This window comes from Battus philenor, unplaced genomic scaffold, assembly GCF_028537555.1.
Source record: "Battus philenor isolate CCGP_79_NKW_IND1 unplaced genomic scaffold, ilBatPhil1.0.hap1 SCAF_14, whole genome shotgun sequence".
Lineage (NCBI taxonomy): Eukaryota > Metazoa > Arthropoda > Insecta > Lepidoptera > Papilionidae > Battus > Battus philenor.
The window spans coordinates 10,326,846-10,347,200 of NW_027181676.1; the positions used below are offsets into that span (position 1 = coordinate 10,326,846).

A 20,355-nucleotide genomic window follows, 5' to 3' on the forward strand; every position below is an offset into this window, starting at 1 on the left:
TAGAGGCCGGCATCTCGTACTGGCAAGATGGCTTGGATTTCTGTGCATGAAAACTAGAGATTGAGGATTACTGCACCGTCTTCCAGGCCATGATGTGCGTTATATCGAGGGTAATCGGAGACCTTCTGAAGATGCCAGATCGGGAGAGGAGATCGAGATCTTCTGCGACTCGAGTTTGTCGTTGGAGCTGCTGAGGGATCGAACCTCGTGTCACCCGATTGCATTCGATATTTGGTAAAACTGGCCGAGGTGGAGGAATTTGGAAAGATTGTGAAGCTCTGATGGGTCAAGGCTCATGTGGAGTTGCAGGGGAATGTGCGGGCCGATGAGCTGGCGAAAGAGGCAGCCCTGAGGTTGAAGACCAAACCGGCCTATAACGGGGTGCCTATTTTGCACACTTAGACAGTGGATACTGGCATAAACGCTACACCGAAGGCTCTACGATCAAGATTACAAGGGCGTTCCTGCCAGACTCACGATCGTTCTATAAGCGGTTGCACGTCAGTCCGTTCCCTCCGATCCAAACCTAGATGCTCACGGGACACGGAGGCTTCGCGTCGTACCTGCACTAATTCACGCTGCACGGCAGTCCTGCGTGCAAGTGCGACCCGGATGTGGAAGAGTGGGCATTGCAACTATTGTTGGATTGCCCAAAGTACGGCTGAGTTAGGTGCGATTTGGAGTCAGTTGCGCGCAGGCGATTAGACCACGACGCTTTACCGGAGGCTCTCTCCAATGAGGTGTTTAGGCCGCATCTCCTCGCCTTTACAAAAAATATAGTTTTTTAAGCTCTGATAAGGAACGGCAGGTCGCTGTACTCAGGCTAAGGGAGAGAAAATAAATAATGCCCACTTGCCGGTAAGAACAAGCCAGGTAGTGTAAAAATTAAACGAACACGGAAAAATGAAACAAAATAAAAGAGAAAATAGAAATAATAAGAAAATTGACAATTAAAATTAGTGTTTAAAGTAAGCTAAACGTCACCTTTGTGTAAATAGATCGCACCGATAGAAAATAGTATGTAATAAAAATTGAAAATAAATAAAACGAATGAGTGAGGAATAAGAATTAAGTAATTACAAGATTAATTTTAATAAAATTTAATAAATTATACCTCAGATAAGAGTAAGAGAAAGGCTGCCAAATAAAAAGAAAAATAGAATAATAAGATTAGTCAATTAAGGATGATGTTAAAAGTGTAATGTCATCTAGTTTTCAAATAGGTCGCATGAAATTAGTAAGGAAGACCTAAAATAATGAAAATAAATTATAAAGATACTTAATACGTAAAAAACCTTGTAATCAATGGGCCGTATATAACAATTAATCAATTATAAGATTAATAATTAAATGAAAAATCTGAGAAAATTTCTTCCTTTAAAAAAGACTGACATAAGAAGGTAGAGGTTTAGATTGCGACGAGAAAAAAAAACTTGTTGAGTTCCTTATCATTATCTCAGGAAAAAAGTGGCCACGGCAGAATGTTGGTGTTCCCCGTTGGTTTACAATAAGACAGACTAAAAGCGGCCTTCCTGAAAACTGTTTAATAATATAAAATTATAATAAAACCTTAACGAGGTCGTCTGTCAACTTTGTAAGCGGACCTCCTTCGCTGCGTTTGCCGGTCTGAAGTCTCCACTCTAGAACTGCCCAACAGTCATCCGCTTTATGCGCTATGTGTCTTGCGCATTACTTTAACTCGTTCATGCTGGCCTATGTCTGTCACTTTCGTTCGCCTCATTCGTTCGGTTCACCTATTCCTGATTCGATTTTGTAGAGCAATCCCAAGAACAGCCATCTCAATAGTACTTACAAATTCTATAAACAAAAATATAACAAAGAAAAAAATATAACAACAGTCTGCTTATTGGACTTTGCAATAAATAATTTGTAATAAACAAATTATTGATACACTCTTAGCTATTAGACCAAATTTAATACACACTCTATATACAGCTTCCTCATCAGAATAACAGCATAGCAGCGCGCACCTCACAATATTCGTTCAATGGTTCTTATCATTACCTTTTAGTGGTGTTTTTATTAATTAAAAAATAATTTTAACTGATTATTAACATACATTATTAATATCATGATATTTAAAATCCGAACTTTAGCATTCCATATTTTCTTGAATAGTTAAAGATGTTATAATATTTTTCGGTGTTGTAGATCTTAACAGGCTTCAGTTACCCTTGACGAGGGTGGTACAATTTTAAAATATATGTTTGTATGAGATCGGTTAAGATTAATAAAAGCTTTGCCACCTAAAAAGAGTTCTTAAGTTAGGCGCACTCTGGGCCCGGCCACTTCCAACCCGGGGAATCTGTCAGTGAGTCCGATCGAAAATAGGAAATTCAGCCAAACGTAAACATTTACAAAAAAAATACTTTTCTCAGTCATAAGCTAAGACTTAAGCGCAAAGTAGCGAGTAGCAAGGACTTATAAAGAAAAAATAATTGGTCAATGTTCTTTAATATTTATTGGATAGAAACCTAAACAAAGACTATTCCTTAAATGATGAATAAGTGTACATTCAAAGCGTACTATGTACAATAAATAGTATTCATTTATATTTCTTAATACTAAACGCTTTTAAACTAACAAACACGTTTTTAATTTTGCAATGTTATTAAAATTTGTTGTTTGTAATATTATAATTATTATTCTCAGTTACTTACTTTAGAGAGAACGCAAGCTTTGTTATTATTCAAAAAGGTGAAGATTAGTCGTGTTGTGATAAGAAGGCAGTTCAACCGGTTTTAGCTTTATTTTAATGAACAAGCTTGACGGCTCAGTATTATTTATAGCAACAATACAACTACACTTACGATATTTGGTTGGTTTTATTATGAAAATGATCTAATGATGATATTTATCTATTATTTTTGTCTGCGTTATTAAAACATAATTTACTGAAAAATTACTATCTAATGAAAACAATGTAAATATTAAACTAACGCTATATACTCTTGAAGCTTATGTTACTAAAAGATATATTCTGTCTATCATTGCACGCAAAATGACCTAAACATGTATGCAATAAATGGCAACTTTAAAACTGTCTCGGACAGTTTTCATTCGCTGTTACATAAAAGTGAAACATTGTTATATATATCCGTTAAGATTATTTTATTGAAGGCGGAATAATATTAATTATATTAAATTCAAACAATATTTTGAAGAAATCCTTTTACATTAAAAAAAGGTTAATATCCTTCCGGAATTTCTTGTGATTTTCGCTACATAGCGTTACCTACTTTTGGAAAGAAACGGTAATAATTCCGCGTCCCAGATATGTTTCCAAGGTATTTATTTTGGTATTATTAAAGAGATTATTTACAGCCTTAGATTATAAAGCAATTTTATTGACCATTTAGACAGTCATTAAAAGGATTGAAAAATTTCTTGACTACCTACTTTCTTTTTTAACCTATGTCGGCAGTTATGGGCCAATTTTCTAACACCCTATTCAAGATTCTACAATTAGTTGCTTATTGGATAAATAAATAATTATTATGGAAAAAGAAAGATAGTTTTTTAAAGTTTTTAGAGTAATGGTGCAGTTTGTTCATCGAGTCCTTCGCCGTCAGCATTCACCAAGGCTCGTAATCGCGTAGTCTGCAAAGTACAAACATAAAAAATTATTCAACACAAAATTTACAAATCACAAAATTGAAATCTTTTGTCTAAATCGAAATCGGTTCCAAAGGAAACCAAAGCTTTCGTCGGTAATTTAAGGAATATCTATTGTATTCTTTTTAAAGTAGAATATATACACTACTTATTTTCTCATAAATTCGACAATGTATGCTCTAAGATTTATACATTACTAAATGTCTCCCGCTTCGCGTAGCCTTTTAGGGTTCAAATTTCATAAAAGTTTAATATACGTATGTAATATTTTAAATGTATTTATACACACACACACACATACACACACATGTACATGTGTCTATAAAATTTCATAATTTCTAATTCTATTAGGTAGAGAAAAATCCAACATAGCTCGATTCACGGCTAGTTGAGTGACTGTGAGTTTCCTAATAAGGTCCACAAAGTAATCAAGTAATCTTTATGTATTGTATTGTTATAACATATGTAGAGTATTTGCAATTCTTCTGCGCATCTGCGATTTTTGCTTTCTCCAACCAAGTTTCATTAACAGGGAAAGTAACATGGGATTATGTTCATATACTTATTATCCTAAAGTGCAAATAAAGTTAAAATTAGAAAATGATGTCAAACATTTAATGTATTTTCCAACAGACAACACGTAATTTGTATTAAACTTATCGCAACGAGAACTATTTGTGGAGAATAAATTGGAAGAAAGTTAATAATAGAACGTTATCAAAGTACTTTACTACCATAAACTATTTATAAATTTATCAGAAATTTGTGGTATTTTCGGATGAAGTTATCTTTAAAGGAATGAAGAATTACTTCGATGCTATTATTAGACGTTCATAAACATCAAGGAGATACTCGACAATTGAAATATTATCGAGTACTCAGCCTTGTATGTGTGTATGGTGTATTCGTACCAAATATATTATTACATTCTGGATTCTTGTTATTTATTGTCATATATTTTTGTATGTTGTGTATAATGGCAGTTAATAATGAATTCGAATTTTTATATTGTCACACTATATTTCAAACATTAAATTAGTAACATTGAAAAAAACTAATAAAAACGTCCAAATTTTATCGTCATTTCGTGATACATCGATACTAAAACCTTTTCAGTCATCTTTTCAGCGCATACGCGCCCACTGCAAGGTATAGGTCAAAGATATCTATGGGGGATATACCATAATCGCCACGCTCGGCAGACGGGTTGGCGATTGCAGTGGTATTAAGGTACGCAGAGGACGCGAATTACATAAGATTGTATCCTGAAAATCGAACCCGATCTATATCTCAACTTGAAAATAAAAAATGACTAACCTAAATTTGTAATAAAAAATTAAAAATTCTCTGTCTTTGCAATACGTGGCTATTGTCATTTGAAAAAATATTATACAAAAGAACATATTGCTTTTATTAAAAGGCGTCTACAGGAAAGTCTCGACTCTTTAAGATCCAAATGTTGACCGCCTTGAAAATGAATTCATTATCCTTGTTGTGTTGAGTGCATTGCGTAAAAATCCCCAAAGTAATGTCACGGTTATGTCATGGAGTTAATACTTCGTCATTTATCAAAGAAGTATTTATATTAATAGTAATGACTTTTTCTAAATCGATTAAACTTATTCATTAATTAAATTATTCCGATGGACGATAAACTGCAATTGCAGCGATAGATATTTTTTATTATTGATGTACGTTAGGTAAAAAATTTATATACAGGTTGATTGCTTATACTTGTAAAAACTTTAAATTGATAAATGTATAGCTCGTTAGCTGTCAATTACTGAGTGATACACTGTATCTAAAATATAATCGATTCAGAAATAACGTTATAATGATACGTACGAAAAACATACATATAATAATTAATTATTGATATGATACTATCCATCCACGCAGACTTTGTAAAGCCTGAAGGAATTGGTCTGTCTCATTCCAATAGAATTATTTCATATTTCAGAGTGATCATTTTATATAGTATGACTATATTGATGATATAGTATGATGACAAATGAGCTATACATTCACCCTTTTAAAGCTTTTATACCTGTAGCCAATCGCCGGTACAATAAATTTTCCTGGATATTTGTGCATTATAATAAAAACCTTTTATAATCAGCCATTCTATTTACACAAGAGATCAAAATTAATAAATCAATCCAATGAATGGAATAGTGGTATCAATCCTCGTATTATTAAACCGATAAGTGCTGTTTGCGTATACAGTTTAATGGCTATGGGGCGTGAGGTGGCAGAGTGGTGAAGGTATTTAGCTTAGAACTCAGTCCCAACGTCAAAAGTAACTAAGCGACTTAGGCGTATCCCCCATGGTGTGATTAGATACAATAGCACATTAGAAGGACTACATCCTGGGCTATCCATCGATTGGACCGACCCCGAGAGAGCCGGAGGATGGTTCTTTCCCTTTCTATAATTGTATTTTAAATTCGACGTAATCATAGCGAAATTGTAAAATAAACAAACCACTTGGTAAAACAACTAAACTGAATCAGATATGAAGAGATTCGTAGACGAGATCGATTGGCGAGAGATTGGCAAGTTGTTCTAGCAGTAGGTAGGGCACATAGCGAGCAGAACAAATAACCGCCGGAGCATTAGTATACTGGTGTGCATACCACGGTCTGGTAAGTCATACTGTCCACCCGTAAATTAGACAGATGGCATAGGACGAGAAGGAAAGGAAGAGTAGAGAAGGTCGTCGGAAGACATTGGACACTGACCGCTTATAACTGGTCTTATAGGAGGATCTATGACAGATGCTGGAAGTTCTACAATTGAAATGATGATAATGGTGATAGTTATGATAATTATAATATATATATACATACACGTGCTTTCGCGACATGAAACAGCCTCGAGTTCGCATAACGTGGCAAATGTGCGAGCTGTGCCGGTCGCGTCAAAAGCGCACACGGGGCCAGCGGGAGGAGCAGCGCACCTCCCAGCACATAGTGGGGGAGGCACTCCCTCCCTCACACGCGCCCTCATCAGCTCAACCGGGACTCGCATCTCTATGGTCTCCTCTTCAACTTCTTTAATGTCTCCTAAGTGAGCTGGCCTAAGCATGGGTATTCTGGCTGCGTCTGTCCCACGCCACACTGAAATTAATATTTTTCCTTTTTGAAACATTAAAAAAATATGTAAATAAAAGATGTGAAGATGAAAATTTTAAAAATGTTCTCCAATTTTAATTTCGATGTGACCCAAACTTGTATAATTGTTTCATTAGGTTCGTTTGCAACATAAATAAAAATACGAAGACTAGAGTTAATTACAATTTTTCTTGCTTTAAGATTTTACTTATTAAAAACTTATACGTGATACAACTACCGAATGCTTTTTGATAAGAATCATCGGAACAATCACGTTACATAAACGTTAAAGATTAAAAAAATGATTCCATACGGATTAATTGAGAACGAAAAAATTAAATTCGTGGCTTAACTTTATTAGAAATATTTTGTTACGAGCATAAAACTGTGTTACGAGCTCCACGCAATATCAGTTCTCATAAACAAGTTCGATAATTATTGTTTTATTCCGTTATTGTTTTGACGCTGCACTATATAATACTGCGACATGCATTTTGACCCTGCTTAATCTAATCAGTAACATTTATTCTCCTAAATTTTTACTGTGATCTCATACATATTACGCAGTTGAAAACAAATACAGATTCTCTGCATTAGATACACCCATTTAAATAGAAACAAAACGTATTGAAAACAGAAAGAAAATTTTACTAATGTTTATTTTTTTTAAATATAACATTTTAATGTCATCAAAACTAGCTAGATGCAAAATGTCAAAGAGATTTTATAACAAGTTTATTCATGATATATGCGAAAGACTTTTTCCCTGACTTAATATAAATTTCATTTAATTACTTTTTTTATTAGGATTAATTCTTTGTTAATCTTAGTCAATTTCCGTAGAATTGTTCCTGATTTTTGGTTAACGACATGGAATTAATAATGTATTTGAGTGATATTCTTGAGGTCGTTTGTGTAGGTAATAAAATAATAATGTAAGAACAGAATATGGAACATTTACACACATATTTATGTGTTATTGTTGTGTGAGGTTTATTCATACACACTTATGTCCAATTTAGTATATACATGTCAAACACCATTAGTCATCGTCATTAAATGTAGTTTTATACCAAGCCACATGAACAGTCAAGCAGACCAATTCAAAGTGGCATATGCATTAGTTTATTTCGTTTTGTAAGTGTAATTCAACATTTAGTTTTTAGGCTTGTTTATTATATAGTTAGTTACCCCATTAAAATCACATAATTAATTTAAACACATCGGTACAAGCGACCTCGTTCCCAGAAGTCGATCTAGATAACAAACGAACTTCCTCGAATGTATCATCAGGATATTGTCGTATCATAAAATTCCCACGCCCCATACATAAGAGTAGAATGACGTAGAGTGTGTTTAGAGGTGATAATGAACATACGATAGGTTGATGTTGTGCTTTATTTTTTCACAAAGATTAAAAAAATAGAAAAATTTTCCAAAAAAGTTTTTGGAAAATATTCAAATAACAAAATGAGTGCACCAAAGGGTGCGAAACAAATCCGAGATTTGTTTAGCATCCTTTAAGTCTACGGAGAGTGCTTGTTGTTGATGACGTTACATATATTAGGGGGAACGGAAAGCAATGTCGCTTTCTTAATTTAAAATCACACGACCACATTTTAACAAGTGTTTATATCTAATCAACAATGTATTTACCTTCTTTATCGACAACCTTTCGTCATCTAGTATACAAATTTTCAATGTCGGAGCGGAAAAAATCAATCGACTTTTTTGTAAAATTTGTCGACAGAAACTATATTACTTTCCGGTCCCTCTAATATATTGCACTTGATCGGTATCAATTTTAAAGGCACGATAATGAGATTCATACTTATGAATGAACCTTTTAACTGTATAGAGTCGTCAAGTAATTGATCTTTAACTCGTACTATAACTTTGTAGGGCAGCGTAAAAATGCAAAATGCGGTGTTATAATGATTTAAGCATATAAAAAAATTATACAAGCATGTACGAAGTGTACTCATGCTGTCATCAGTTATTAGGTACGAACGTTGTCCAATAGAAGTTTTGACAAGGCTCGAATAATATATAATAGAATAGAATAGTAATGTGATTAACCAAAGGTCATCTTAACACACCTTTTACATTTTCGTGAAATATTTAACAGCACGGTACAGGTGTTTTAATTTATTTGGCGGTCTGTATGAGAAATAAAATTTCTTTTCTACTATTTTTATTGCAATATTAATATATTTTTTTTCTCTATTTGACCATTTTGTCTCCGCCAATTCAGCTACGTTAAGAAGGTATTTTGTAAAACAATCTAAAATGGCGCATGTCGAGTCCGTTTAGATGATAAAAAGGAATGATTTAAACTGCACTGGTATAGTAAATAAATAATACAGTTATGATTAAGGCTATTTTTACAAAATCAATGAAGTCAATAAGAATTAAAAAAAACTACACTTCTGACAATTCATCTAGAAATTCAAAAGTATTGTGGTGTTAAGTTTTAGACAATGACTGTCGGTCGTATTAAAAAAATTGTGCATATAGACATTTCATCTTGTAGTTGCCAACATTAAAATTTCTTTCTTTAATAAAGGCTTTGTGGGCCATTGCTCACTAACATTTAAGAAATGGGGGAATTTCTTAGCATCGCATAGATGTATAAAGTTAATTGGTCTCGTAATATTAATTTTAATATTTAAAAAAAATATTAGCATAACATTTGTTTGCTCTAGATATAGTTTATTTCCTAGCTCTTATACTGACACTAACACGTGCATTGTTTTCTCTGATGGCAATCAGCTTGCAATATTAGATACTTTTTTTTATTAGCATTTTATATATAATTTTTTATGGCGTTTAGTTAAAAATACGTATCGGCTTCTACACATTTCATCCATTTTTCAGTTAATTTATTAATATCATGCCATGAACAACTGTAATACATAGTAAACTCTGTATCCATTTTTCAACTTTCACTATTGCAGAAGTGCTGTGCTAGGACAGCGTGCCTCAAAAATACTAATTGGTGATAGTCAGATGGCGCTCTACTCTGTCAGTACTAGGAGTACGACGAGTAAGCCGAACAAAATTCATACATACACCTGGTAATGTTTTTTAAAAACCAAGATATATCAGACGTGGATCATGTTTATATGGACGACAAATACAAATCAGTTCAAATAGGTCTTGTGTGCAAAGACCCGCTCGGAGGAGCCCTGCGCGATTGGATGTTGTGATAACCCGTAGACCGACACGCCAAACGGTCTCGCAGCTGCTGCGGTGCCTTTGACGGCGTACGTTGACGTTTATAAATACAGTACTAAACATACCGCGCCCGCGACATGCTCGCTAGAATTTAATATTCGTTTCTAAAAGGATGATTGATTAATGTTCTCTGTAAAATACAAAATGTCTGCTGTAATTGCCATGAGACAAAACTTAAATTTTGTGGAAATGTTAGATTACTATTTTTTTTCGCAAATACTGGTGTCAGGTCTTAGTGAAACCTTTTTGTTTTATTTTTATTTGCCCTTTTTATATGGCTACATAAATCACGATAACGAAACGAATTCGCAATTTCAAGATTAATTAGGTTAAATCTATATATATCTATATACCACATTTAGTGATAATTTGTACATAACTTGTAAACATGAATGATAGAAAATAAAATGCCTCTTATTTATTGCTTTAAGAAAAACGTTTGTGCCGTTAGTCCTAAGGCTTTTACAGCTTCATCGGAAATGAGTTGACGGAACGAAAGTATCCGTGAAAACTATACTAAAAACTAAAGCATTCGGCTTTCCGAACCTACATTAGATACTCTGATGGAGGATGAGGCAGTTAATACGAGGTTTACCGGGTCGAGCCTGCGTTGCTGTTTGTGTAGTGTGTGTGGAGTGAGGATTAGAGGGCATCGTGGACCACTCGGCAATCTAAGCAAGGACCTCTAGGCTACGATCAGTGATGTAAACTTAAGCTCAGCATCTTTTGTTTTTTCTGTTTTTTTTTTTTTATGATTTCAGATAGTTTTTTATGGTCTCGAATTTAATATTAGTTAATCATCAATTCAACAAGTCTTATCCAAAATAACTTATCCATGTCTGCATAACTTGAACTTTATTTTATAATGAAATTTAGTACATTAAAAGTTCAATCGGAATTTCACTAACTAGTGAAGACATGTTAATAAATTTTTGACGTTTATTTTAAATTTATAATGTTTGTAATATAGGAATATTTTAAAATGGTATTGGGAATGTAGCAAATATATTTGCTACGTATTGGTCCAAACAGACATACGTCCAGATTTTTATATTAATGTTTTCCATGTGTGACGATACTGCGTCCTACTTAGTTTCGAGATGAGAAGTGATAAGACGTAAGACGTCAAACAGTCTCGCTTTTGCTTCGTATTATTGATTGGCGTGTTTCCTTTAAACATTTGGTTTGTTTCGACGTTCGCATAGATTTATGATCATCTCTGTGCGATTAAGAAATTATTATTGATGTTTCGATATTAAAAAGAAGTCCTAATCTTTAAACTTTATCGTTATATTTTAGTTATAACGCCATAAATGTTGGAGGCGTTGCAAAGTAGGTGGATACCGATAGTTCTTAAGGATTCCATACACGGAAATAAAATCAACAAACGATGTCGCAACGTCATAAAAAGCAGGTTATGTGTAAACGATTTCCATTAAATATAAAATTTAATGAATATTTTAGTTCCTAATTATTGTTGTCACTTATAACGCCGGGACCATAAAAAAAGAAACCGCGAATAATCTGTTCATGATCCGTTTAGTAACAATACATTTCTACTTCTGCTGAATTGTTTGGCGTGACAGTAAATATATAATAAACTCTGGAAATAAAATGTTCTAAAAAATTGATACTACAAATGGGGTGTAACATTTTAAAGCCGTATTAAAACACAGCGTAAGACAAAAATGGAGCACGCATTTCTGTTTGAAATATTTGTAATAAGATTTTTATTTCAATTTGTTTTTCGTTCCATAAAATCACATTCCATCGACTTGTTAAAAACGCCGGTGCTCAAAACAGAGCGTGGTACGTTTACCATACAATAATTTTTACACGAATAAATAATTATAAATTAAAATTATGCAGTTTTATTTATTACCCCGATTTTAATTTAATTTTTGCCATGATTACAAGTACGAATAAGATACTTTACTTAAAATAGCACACAAAATTTATATATCGACTACTATTAGTAAATTAAAACATGATTTTGATAAGACTGATAAAAGACCGGGATATTGATAATATCAAGATTAAAATGATTTAATTTATAAACGCATATCATTATAGCTATGATATTTAAGCTCAATTAAATATAAAATATCTCTGTGAAATACTTACTGGCAACTAGAATTACGCACAATAAAATCTTTGCGCTTAGCATTTCTACCCTAGTGTCCAGTCTACGTAGCACAAACTTTAGGAACCACAATTATTACCGATATATTTGGTATAGCATACGATTAAGCGTATTTAGTTTAGGAACGATTTCGTCGGTGAGTCGACAATGTTGATGGCAATAGAGTTATAGGTCCACTGCACCACTGGCGCTCGCATCGCTCCGAGCTGGATAGAAGGGGGGATGCGACCATAGCGTAGTGTTGGTGGCACCGATAACCTCTGCCACCGCCGGAGGACGAAGCGATAAGAACTTCGCCTTTCAGATGAGAGCGTGTATTCTTTCGCTACCCAGATAATTCTATAGATACATCACTAACTCGCGTCATAGCACTCATTTCTATCATAATAGATGTTTACTAACACTATTAACTTTGTAAATATTTTTTTTATAATATATACGTAATCATATTCGCAATTGTAAAACGCTAGACTACTGCTGATGGTCAGGTAATTATCAGTGTTATGTTTTTGAAGACATGAAGATTTTTTTGATTTAAAAATTTCATCACATATCTAACGCAGAATATAAAATAACCGGTCACTATTCTCCGTTGGTAAAGGTAGTGCAATAATGTCATAACATTCGTTAGGAGCATGTCAAATATGTACCATATGGCCTGCTCTAAAACGCTATTTCACGACGGTGTAGTGTAGATCTATGTTGCTTCCGAAGTAGGAAAAGTAAGACGCATCTGTCAGTCAGATGAACTGTTTCTTTTTAACTCCATAAAAAGTTTTTCTGGTAATTAAAAATAATGTACATTTTTCTTAATCTATGTTTCAATCTTTTTTCGTAAATTTTACCTTCTCTCCTGTAACATTACAGTTTATTAAAATTTGTAAGAGGCGGAATCATAAATGATTAACATCATAATCATGTCGTTCACAATACTTTTTTTTCCTTATTGTTCACAAGTGTTCATAATTAATTCAGGAAACCCAATTAGTAATAACATATGACAAACCAAACCCGGAAATAAAGTTAAGATAGGTTTTGTTTATTTCTTTGGTCCAATTCTATAAATAATAATGTGTAATATAAATTTTCTTAGAAACTATAAAATATCCGTTAAACAATGATAAAGGTAATTTTCCCTACAAAATTTTAAATTATTAATCTCCGATTTCGAAAGTAAGTAAAACTTAAGCAATTTTTTAAGGGAATTATAGAAGCATTAAACCATTACAAATGCAAACTTTTTTTTTCGTTTTTCGCCTCACTGGCAAAGCCTCATTGTCAAGTTTACAGTCGCTCAACGACGATGGAGAAAGCTTTGCTCAGGATTTTAATTTGAGATAGAATAGGAATGAAGAGATCTGTAGACGAACGGAAACAACTGACATAGCTTGGCAGATGATGCGGCAATGAGCTGGTCACATAGCCCACAAAATTTGAGCCTCCAGGTGGAGTGGAAACCACAGTAAGCGTAGCGTAAACCGTCCAGGTGGATAGACGACAGTCATACACTTTATACATTAATGTGTGCAGCAGCAGCAATAATGTGAGCAGCAGCGTCTTCTGCGCACTGTAATAACACACTGCGATCGATCCACCACAAGCTGGTTGGCCTGCCTTGCATAGCGATAATGGTATATCCACCATATGTTATTGGAGAGGCCTATGCCTTGCAATGAACATTTATGAGTTGACGATGACGAAGCATTCAAGAAATTTCTTTGAAAAGTCATGTACTGTTTAGCGTACTTATTTGTAGAAAAAAATTGTTGGCGTCAGCAAGTAACGCACTCTGACAGTTTTCAAAAAGCTCGTAAAGCTTGTGTAGAGGTGTGCTTATCATATACAGAAGGGTGACACTGAAAAATTTTAAAATATCAAAAATTAAACAAAGTATTTACTTACGAACGATTAATATACCAATTCATGACAATAAATGAAAGAAAGAATTTATCTTAATTTTTTTCTACAGCCTTTTTAAAAATTTATTTTTAGAATAAATGTATTATAATTTATCTTTTTTAATATTTATGTACACCGAATCTTTAACTTCTGTTTTACTTGATGGTAGGTCGCTATTTGCAATGTTAACCAACAATTACACATCTATCATAGTCAAGCAAAAACAAGAAATAAGTCCATCTTATGGTTGTCGAGAAGGAATCGTTTGGTCCACTTTTGCCTATTTTTGTTCTGTACTTTGAGGTGCAATATAAAGTAGAATTAATTACATCTGCAAACAATCTTTATATTTCTAATTTGTAGGTAAAAAAGAACAAAACATGAGTTTTACATACACTTACAACATTATAAACACTATTATTCACTTCTTCTTAATATGACAAAGCTAAATCTCAGGACAGGCCCGTAATGCTTAAAGCGGGAAACAACGGGTTTCCACCCGTAGACACATAATTATGATATTTACGGTAATATCAAAACACGTAATTAACGAGTCAGTCTCAGAACGAAGGACTTTATAAGCAGAATCCAAGACTGGTCAGCGCAGTGTAGCGAAACGTATCGAGACGCACCGACGTATTATAATACAATAAATACCGTCAACTAACAAAATGTACAAGCAGTTTGCCTTTATCCTTGTGGGTGAGTAATTTTGCATAATTTGATTTAATAACCACTTTTATATAACAAGTTTCCTAACTTGTAACCAGTTTTAGATAGAATAACATCTAGTTTGTATTTTTTTTTCTTAAATAAATATATATCAGTTCATAATTCGGTGCAGTTTATCAGTGCCCAGTAACAATAATTTTAAAACTAACATTTTCGCACGTAAAAAAAAACGTAATCATTTTGATTCTTAATATAACATTTTAGTAGAAATAACTTTTTTGCTTACGAATAATCCCTTAGTGGTGTGTACATTTGCTAAACATAAGTTTTTGGATTGACAGCTTTCTTGGCCAGCGACTCTATGGCAATGACTCACAGAATCAGACGTCAAGCACAAACGGGTACTTCACCAACGCAAGCGCAAGTTCAGCCCGTTCAACCGAACGTTTCTACGACCGACAACAAGTAATGCAATTGCAATTTTAATTTAAGTTTATTAAAAACATAACACATGTTTAAGTTTAAACCTCTGTATTGAGAGTAGTAATGAGGATTACAAGTATAAAATCACTTTATTTGACATAATGTTTATAACATAAGACATAGCAATTTTATAAGTATAGTTGTCTCTTAACGCCTGTTAAAATTTAATAGCAATAGTTTTATTATTTTCGTAGACACTGGTTTGATAAAATTAAAGTCAGTTATTATTATATATACTTCATCTACAATCTTACCAAGGGTTATTAGACATATTGTCAATAATTATTGATTAAGTTTAATTATGTAAAAGGTTATAATAAGTTGACGAACATAATATCATCCATTCTATTTGATTTTACTTTTGTATTTTATGATATTAACTAGTTTCACACACCTTTATCAATTTATCTCTGCACCGCCCAAAAAGTTAAATAGCAGAAAATGCCTTCGGCATCAAATTCGCCGTTATAAAAATGCATAAAAAGTGTTTAAATAAGTAAATTAATTAATCGTCAATTATGAATGAAGGAAAAATTTACTGTCGGTTATTCCCGTACTAATACATGACATCGTTCCCTTTCTGCTTCAGTACAAACACACTATCCGAAGCAGACATACAACAGTGCATCCAGGGCTGCCCTGTAACACCTGAGTTCAACCCTGTGTGTGGCTCCAATCGGGTGACTTACTCCAATCCCGGCAGATTGATTTGCGCACAAGCTTGTGGTGTCAGTAAGTAGCTTTGCATTACTTTGTTTTTATCTTCATCTATTTTGTTACTTTTTGTCTTATTTAACAAAACGAAGCAGAGATTCGAAAGAGGTATCAAGTATCGGTGAACAAAGAACATCGTGTATTTGCGCAAATATCAATTACTTCTCATTATTGCGACATCAGTTCAAAGACTCAGAGTTTATTAAGAAGCAGCGATAGTTTTACAAATAGATCATTAATCATCTATTAATGAAGAAAAATCTCATATTATAATTTTATACAAAGTAATTATAAAAATATTTTGAAGTAATAAAGCGACATTAAGTATATAATTTTATATTAATAGCTTTTATTCAATATTTTAAATTTATGCACTTCTAAAACATAGATATTTTCTTTTTTCAGATGTCAACCTACTCAGAACTTCTCCGTGCCCAACTAATTAGTTTTAATAATTTTTAACATATAATAAACGGGTTTTATTTTAATAACTTTTTGTGTTATTGTTGTTATTGAATTTTTATTAACTTTTTAATTTAAAAATGTGATACAGTCCTACAAATGTAAGTAAATCAGAATATTCAATTATTTGTTAATTTCTTAAAACTATGGTATTGATATATAATTTTATATGATTATTTTTGAATTTAATAATTTTATATGAATCTATCCCGAAAATATTAAAGTCTCGTTAACAAAGTGTTTAGTCTACCGTCTTTATTTCGGGTCAATAAACGACTAACACCAGCCCTGTTTAGGCTTTTGTAAATATTAGATACCTATTTAATAATGAAAAGGCAGTAAATGTAAATTCATATGTCACCAAGACATGCATAATGTATTTATATAATAAATTTAACTTTTACTTATCTATTTATTTTATAAAAAATTATACCGACCATGCTACATACCGAAGTAGTTGCTTTCTAATACATAACCTAATTTTGAGGTTATGTTTATTAATACAGAATTTTCTATCATCAGTGATTACACACAGTAAACTCCCAAAACACATGCACCGAGTTCTTGCTCTAAGTTGTGTCTGGCAACCTCATTATTATTATTCAACCTGAGCCGATTTAGTCAATCGGATCGACATCATGAGAAGTCAACCCGCATGGTAGATAGGCGACCTGGTTAATATCGTTGAATGACGCGGATACATGTCGCCAACTTGACTTACAGGAAGTCCATATAGCATGCTGAAATGATGATCATGATCATGCTACATAATATAAAGTTTTGGTGTTTATTTATTTATTTCCTTCTAACAGACACACCGACAACGATACGTAATATAAGTTTTCATTCGTTTCATATAACAAAGTATAAATTTACATACTGTATACGTACACTGCATTTGCCATAATTATGCTAGCTTATATATCAATGGTAACAACTGATTAAAAAACAGTTAAAAATATTTTACGGTTTTATAAATAATAAAACAAAACACAACCTAATAAATTTTAAATTATAGCTAAGATTTTTAACTTTTGTTACAATTATATTATAGGAAAAAGAGACGATTTAAGAAAAGTGTTTAAACATTGTATTTTTAATAGCACCTCAAGAGTCCAAGTGTTTTCTTACGCTTGTACGTTTTGTAAAATGATGTATTCTTTCTCACAAAAAATAATGGATATCAGTTTGTATTTTGGGAAAACAACAGTTATATTTGATTAGTGATAAAATTAATATGTTTGAATAAGGTTTGAGGTCGGCGATAAGTTTTATTAGCTTGCCCTTCATCAAGGTAAAGTTATCTGTCGCGTTAACTTCGTATGTTTTTCAATGAAACTAGCCTAAGACAAAAATATGAATGTCTTCTTATTCTGTATAATGGCAATGCTTTTTTAAAAAAATATCGTGATATTGTTACTAAATGGTTATACTAATTTATTACTTAAAAAACGAATGTTGTAATAATAGAAACAGATAATCTTTTGTTATCATAAAACTTGTGTTAAGTATTATTATTTTGTTTTGACTTACACTGCTGCTAACGTAGCATTTGCAGGTTTGAGTGGGCGGGTCGTAGAGGACGCATAGCCTAAAACCTCTTATAAGCACAGATATATATCTGTGCTTATAAGAGGTTTTTGTTGTTGTTGTGACATACAAACTACAGTTTCACCGGATTCGATGGCCGCCGAGCTCTTGTTTATTTTAGGCGGATATTCCTTGAAGTGATTAATTCTAAAGGTACCCCCGAGGAAACCTCGTTTTAAGATGTCACTTTTTGATAATACCCGTTTACCATTCCGACTCAAGAGCGCCCGAGCGGACCGAACCTCTATCAACATTACTACCACTTCTAAAAGAGAAGAAGTAGTAGAAGTAACTCCAGCAATGCTTCTTTTTAGGAATAATACCGTCGAGACAGGTTCGTTTTCGAATGGCTATGAAATGTTTTCTACGATGGCTGTCTTAGAGTTGTCGTCTGGAGATTGGAGCAAATGTCACGGCGCATGTTTTAAATATGATGATACCGGGTTTGATTGTTTTGTAGGTGATGGCACCTATGAACACAGAGTTTGCGAAGTATTGTAACTAAGAAATATAGAAAGAATACCCTAAACTGTGCTGACAAAATGTAGTAATTGAAAGCTTACTAAAAACAACTAAGAAGTCTCTTTTTGAGTCCGCTATATAAGGCAGTTGAGACGAAATACTCAATAATAGGAACAAAGTCAATGTTATGAATTTCATTGCATGTACTTTTAACTCAGACTTCCTACTGCTAAAAGGTGCCTTGCGATAAAGCTTCCGCCTTCATCATCCTTTCAGTCGTAGAAAGTCCACTACTAGAAACCTGTATTCCAAGATATCCAATAAGACCGATAAGCGGCATCCATCAAGCGTTTTTCAAAGATCTTATTAAAGGTCTTATGTCCACCTTGTGGGTGGACGTCCAACTCCGCGCTTGCTCCTTAATCTACACCGTTCTATGCTACGTTTATCTGTACATGGGCCCCAGAAAGCTATATGCCAATTTTTTATTTATCGTTTCAATTCTCATATCGATGAGACTGCAAAAGTAAAGAAAAATAAACAGTTTCTATAAAAAAAGAAAAACCAGGAAATATGTGAACAAACATACTTAGACATAAAGGAATTACAATTTACATTGATACGTCTTGATATTGAATCTATCAAAGATTCGGAAGTGCAAGATCCTCGTGTTAGATAAGACTAAATCTGAGTATATAAGTGTCCTAATATGTAGATGTCATCACATTCGCTTGATACATAGCTAATAGACGATCAGTTTTAAAGAAAATTTAGTATATTTTTTAAAATGAATAAGTTGTTCGTAATCTTCATTGTGGGTAAGTCTAAGTATATAATATAAATTATTTCACCCTTTTGTTGCAACAAACTCTTTTGAATTTAGTTCATAAGAACTGCTTTGATATTTTATAACCATTTCGGTCTTAGATTATTTAATACTGGACATAGTCCTATTCCATATTTTTCCAGCGTCTACCGATGACCGTAACAATGTCCTTTGACCACCTCGTGGGTCGGTGTCCTTCGCCGCACTTACTAGTTCGTAGTTACCACCCCAGAATCATAAGGCTCTAGTGGCGCGCTACGTCGCCTGCCCACTGGCACTTTCACTTACCAACCTTTTGGGTTATGTCGGTTACATTATTCTACGAATCTCCTCACTTCCGATTCGATCTCTTAGAGAAACACCCAGTAAAGCACTTCTTCTTCTTGAAGTGCCTCTCCAACTAGTGGAGGTTGGCTATCAGCTTCCTGCTCTCTTCCTTATTTTTGGTTCTGCGTAATAGCTCAGCAGCGCTGGCGATTCCAGTCCACTCTCTAATGTTACGAAGCCACGACTTCTTTCTCCTACCAACCTTCCTTTTACCAGCGACCTTTCCCATCATGATAAGTTGAAGGAGATTGTATCGTTGGTGTCGAAGAACGTGTCCCATGTAAGCGATTTTCCTTCGTTTTACTGTGAGCATTGGTGCGCGTATATGGCCGATTCGTTTCAGAACTTCGACGTTGGTCACCTTCTGAGTCCAGCTTATGGACAGCATGCGTCTATATGTCCACATTTCGAAAGCCTCTATACGCTTACGAAGGTCTTCCTTTATGGTCCAGGCCTCACATCCGTACAGTATAGTAGGCCAGATGTAACAGTGAAGCAAACGGGTTCGCAGCTTGATGTTGATGCTGCGACTACATAGCACTTTCTTCATCGCGTTGAAAGCGCCACGTGCAATTTCAATTCGCGTCTTTAGTAAAGCACTCTTTTTTGTTTTTTGAACAACCGTGAACTTGCGAATAGGGGTCGAATGTACGATTTTAGTAATAGATATTATTAGTAATATTTAGTCAGTGTTACACATTAAAACACTTAAGCATTCTTCTCTAAAATTTATAGCGGTGGCGGTAAGCAAATCCATGGCGGTTGATGCTAGATTGCGAGTTAAAGAAGCA

General features: G+C 33.6%; 2 protein-coding genes across 2 annotated transcripts; one reads left to right on the top strand and one right to left on the bottom strand.

Annotated features, from left to right (window-relative positions):
* Positions 1 to 2,477: 2,477 nt before the first annotated feature.
* On the bottom strand, positions 2,478 to 12,301 carry LOC137933859 (uncharacterized). The gene is made up of 3 exons (XM_068777932.1): positions 12,111 to 12,301; positions 6,486 to 6,755; positions 2,478 to 3,621 (listed from the first exon to the last, which is right to left on the bottom strand). Exons 1-3 carry the CDS (start codon positions 12,151 to 12,153, stop codon positions 3,590 to 3,592), a joined length of 345 nt encoding a protein of 114 aa, XP_068634033.1. The 5' UTR covers positions 12,154 to 12,301; the 3' UTR covers positions 2,478 to 3,589.
* Positions 12,302 to 14,620: 2,319 nt separating this feature from the next.
* On the top strand, positions 14,621 to 16,388 carry LOC137918366 (uncharacterized). The gene is made up of 4 exons (XM_068761144.1): positions 14,621 to 14,730; positions 15,042 to 15,165; positions 15,773 to 15,915; positions 16,303 to 16,388. Exons 1-4 carry the CDS (start codon positions 14,700 to 14,702, stop codon positions 16,341 to 16,343), a joined length of 339 nt encoding a protein of 112 aa, XP_068617245.1. The 5' UTR covers positions 14,621 to 14,699; the 3' UTR covers positions 16,344 to 16,388.
* Positions 16,389 to 20,355: the final 3,967 nt, after the last annotated feature.

Coding starts and splice junctions, on each gene's coding strand:
- LOC137933859 (XM_068777932.1), bottom strand. CDS start 12,153: ATGCTAAGCGCAAAGATTTTATTGTGCGTAATTCTAGTTGCCA. Junction 6,756..12,110: donor GTGCGTAATTCTAGTTGCCA/GTAAGTATTTCA, acceptor TATTAATTTCAG/TGTGGCGTGGGACAGACGCA. Junction 3,622..6,485: donor TTCATGTCGCGAAAGCACGT/GTATGTATATAT, acceptor TGTACTTTGCAG/ACTACGCGATTACGAGCCTT.
- LOC137918366 (XM_068761144.1), top strand. CDS start 14,700: ATGTACAAGCAGTTTGCCTTTATCCTTGTGG. Junction 15,166..15,772: donor GTTTCTACGACCGACAACAA/GTAATGCAATTG, acceptor TTTCTGCTTCAG/TACAAACACACTATCCGAAG. Junction 15,916..16,302: donor CGCACAAGCTTGTGGTGTCA/GTAAGTAGCTTT, acceptor TTCTTTTTTCAG/ATGTCAACCTACTCAGAACT.